The sequence below is a fragment of the Petaurus breviceps genome, unplaced genomic scaffold (assembly GCF_028583685.1).
Source record: "Petaurus breviceps papuanus isolate PSGF00001 unplaced genomic scaffold, PetGlider_PUasm1.0 428, whole genome shotgun sequence".
Classification (NCBI taxonomy): domain Eukaryota; kingdom Metazoa; phylum Chordata; class Mammalia; order Diprotodontia; family Petauridae; genus Petaurus; species Petaurus breviceps.
This window is the reverse complement of record NW_027186331.1, coordinates 4,870,422-4,873,638: the sequence shown is the minus strand read 5'-3', so window position 1 is coordinate 4,873,638 and position 3,217 is coordinate 4,870,422. Positions and strand designations below refer to the sequence as shown.

Sequence of the window (3,217 nt, the reverse complement as noted above, 5' to 3'; positions counted from 1 at the left end):
CGATCTGCTCCTGGTCTGCCTCTGAGGCCCGGGGTCTCTCTCCCCTGTCCATCTGGAGGGGTGATTTAAGCAGCCACTTCTCAATTCATCCATGAATGAGTGTCTACTGTACCAGGTACCCTGCAACAGTCACTGGCCACACAGCATGAAACAAGGTCTGTTTGCTTCTGAGGGAGCCAACCTCTCCCTTTGTTTGCTGTGAGGATGAATCAGGACGACTCTCTCCACGTGACCCTCACACCCTTTGCAGGTAGGGTCACCTGGGCTCTTTCAGCAGCAGAGCCCAATGAGGCAGATTGGAAAGGGCCTCCTTGGCCACCAGGTCCTGGGCTAAGCACTGGGATACAGAGAAAGGCAAAAAAAGCCCCAGTCCCTGCCCTGTAGACTCACACTCTAACGAGTGTAGGTAACTAGGGTGTGCAGGCTACGTACAGAGCAGAGGAGAGCTAAGCTGTGTGTGTGTGCCTGTCTGTGTGCAGTGTTCGTGCACAGGCATGGACATACATCGGCATTCATATCCACGTGCATGGGTGTGGCCCCTATCAGGAAGGTCTGGAACAGAAGGTGGGAGAAGAGCTCCGTTGAGCCCTGGCTCCACCTCTCCCTAGTCTAGTTTCGCCTCTGGGAAGCTTCGGTTTCCTCCTCTGCGGAATGGGCTGACGATGGCCCCAGCCCTCCTTTTCGCTGCTGTAGACAGTGGGGAAGGCTCAAGTCCCTTTGCAGAGCTGCCTAGTGGATGTCTTGTGCAGGATGTCTCCCTGCCCAAGGCCTCCTTGGTGCAGCGGACAGCCTCCACCTGCCTCCCACGTCCTCCTGCCTCCAAGCCCAGCTGTCAGCCTCAGAGCCCCCGCCCCCGCATCCTCCGCAGCCAATCAGGAGCGGAGCTCACGACGTTTCTGCTACACGCCCCCTCCTCTCCTCCGACGCTGCCCCGCCCTGAGGCACGCCCTCAATCCCTGCCAGCGCCGGCGGCCGGCTCCCCCCAGCTGTCAAACCCGTCTTCCTAAGGCAGGTCTGACCATGTCCCCCTCCCTCACTCAGCCCTGGGGGCTCCCTCACTTCCAGGATCAAACAGAAGACCCCGTGGAAAGCCCTGCGGCCCCTCGGCCCTCGGCCTCCGGGCTCCTTCCAAGTCTCGGCAAAATCCCACCTCCCAAAAGAAAGCCTTTCCGATTCCCTTGTGCTGGCCGTCTCTGACTCCTGCGTACACAGCAGCCGGCGTCGGCGTCGCCTTCCCCTTTAGACTCTGAGCTCCTAAGAGTAGGGACTATGGGAGAACCACTGACACACATGCACAGACAGACAGACAGACACCCCCCCCCTCCCAGAAAGAAGGATGGGGAAGAGTAGCTTACTCTGGGCTGTCCGGGGGCCCTCAATGAGGCACACAGCTATTGGGGGGTGACTGTCCATTTCCCTCCCAAGCCCCTGACTCCCGTCCCTGCTCCCCTCGAAGACCACCTCCGCCTCCTTTCCTGCTCCCAGAGGCGAGCACAGTCCTCTCCTCCCCCCGTTAAGCAGCCCTTTCTTTGGGGGCTCCTTGGGCCACTCGATGGCCCCAGAATTCTGGCTTTTGGACCCAGAGTGGGCCAAACAGCAGGGTAGGGGAATGAGCTTTACAGGGATCCCTGGGGGTCCCTCACAATAAGGAGGCATCACCGCAGCACCAGAAAGAGTACTAGCCTTTCTTACAAACTAGGGTTCAACCACAGATTCAGACTGACCCATGACCCTGACCCCAAACTCATCCCCAGAGGCTGAGTTGGACCTTCACCTCCCTGGGCCTCAATGTTCTTATCTGTAAATTAAGGCAGCAGCTCTCCAAGTATAGCCTGAGGGTCCCAAGACCCTCTCAGGGGGTCCTTCCATGGTCAGAACTATTTTCTTTTAACACCAAGGTGTTTTCATTTCTGTTATGGCTAATAATCAATAGATATTGGAACCCACGTAAACGAGAGCTCGGCCCCAGGAGGTGGGTGTGTGAAGGGGCAGGTGGAGGTGAGGTCAGCACGTTTGGAGAGTCAGTCACGAAGTCCAGAGGGGTGGTGAGTGCCCCGGATCACCCAGACCAAAGGCAGAGGGGCACGGCATCAGACGCAGTCTGGCACTCTCTCCACGCATGTGCCTCCCACGTGTGACTTCCTCTGGCTGCTTTGCCTTTCCCTGCAGGCCTCTTGACAAGTGGTTGTTGAACTGAATCGGATTGATCCGGCCGCCCAGGAACTAACCAGGGGGCTGTCGTGGACTATAGTGCCTCCCACTCTGGACCTCAGAATCCTCATTTGTCAAATACGGGGGCTGGAGATGACCTGGGTTCGAATTTCTGCATTTGCCACTTTTGTCCTTGGACAAACGTGCCTCAGTTTCCCCATCTGTAAAAACGAGAGGACTGAACGAGATGGGTTATGTAATAGAGTGCTAAATCAGGAGCCAGAGGACCCGAGTTCAAATCCCTGCATTTGCCACTTATTACCTGTGAGTCAATTGTGCCTCAGTTTCCCCAGCTGTAAAACGAGGGGATTGAACCAGATGGGCCCTGACGTCCAGGTCCCTATAGCCCTATGAACTCAAAGGTCCTTCTCCGGGCGAGGCAGATAGCAGGGGCGAGTTTTGGGGCTCCCCCACCCTTCTGAGTCACTCTAGAGGGTCTCTGAGCGCCTTCCCCGCGCATGCTCCATGACGGCGCTCCCGCCCCCCCCCCTGCGGCCGGACTACATTTCCCGGTACACCACGAACTTCCGGAGGACTCGCCGGAAGTTCCGGAGGCATCCCGGAAGTGGGCTGCGCGGGGGGCCTGCTGGTTGTCGGGAGAGTCGTAGCGCAAGAGGCGCTAGGGAAGGCGCGCTGGGAGCCTGGGCTCGGGGCTGACCCCGGCCCCGACCCCGCCGCGGTCGCCATGGGGAAGCGGCAGCACCAGAAGGATAAGATGTGAGGGCCTGCCCGCGACCTCCGAGCACTCTGGAGGGGGGAGGGGCCGCTTGAGATCCCCGGGCGGGGAGGGGGCGGCCTGGGGGGCTGGGGGAGGAGACCTGGGCGGGGGCCGTCACCCCTGGGCTCTGCCCGGCAGCGGGGAAACGGAGGCGGTGTGGCCGGCTGGCCCCGGGCTGGAGCCCCGCGGGCCACGGCGGTGACCCGGCGTCTCTCCCCAGGTACATCACGTGCGCCGAGTACACGCACTTCTACGGGGGCAAGAAGCCGGGTGAGTGCGGGGGGGGGG

General features: G+C 60.1%; 1 protein-coding gene across 1 annotated transcript in view; it reads left to right on the top strand.

Moving 5' to 3' along the window:
• The first annotated feature begins 2,764 nt into the window (after nucleotides 1-2,764).
• PPIL2 (peptidylprolyl isomerase like 2) overlaps nucleotides 2,765-3,217 on the top strand; it is a 29,091-nt gene continuing 28,638 nt past the window's right edge. Inside the window, exons 1-2 of the mRNA XM_069100799.1 lie at nucleotides 2,765-2,928; nucleotides 3,150-3,199. Coding sequence (XP_068956900.1) covers nucleotides 2,897-2,928; nucleotides 3,150-3,199 — 82 coding nt within the window. The 5' untranslated portion in view covers nucleotides 2,765-2,896. The remainder of the gene's footprint in view (nucleotides 2,929-3,149; nucleotides 3,200-3,217) is intronic.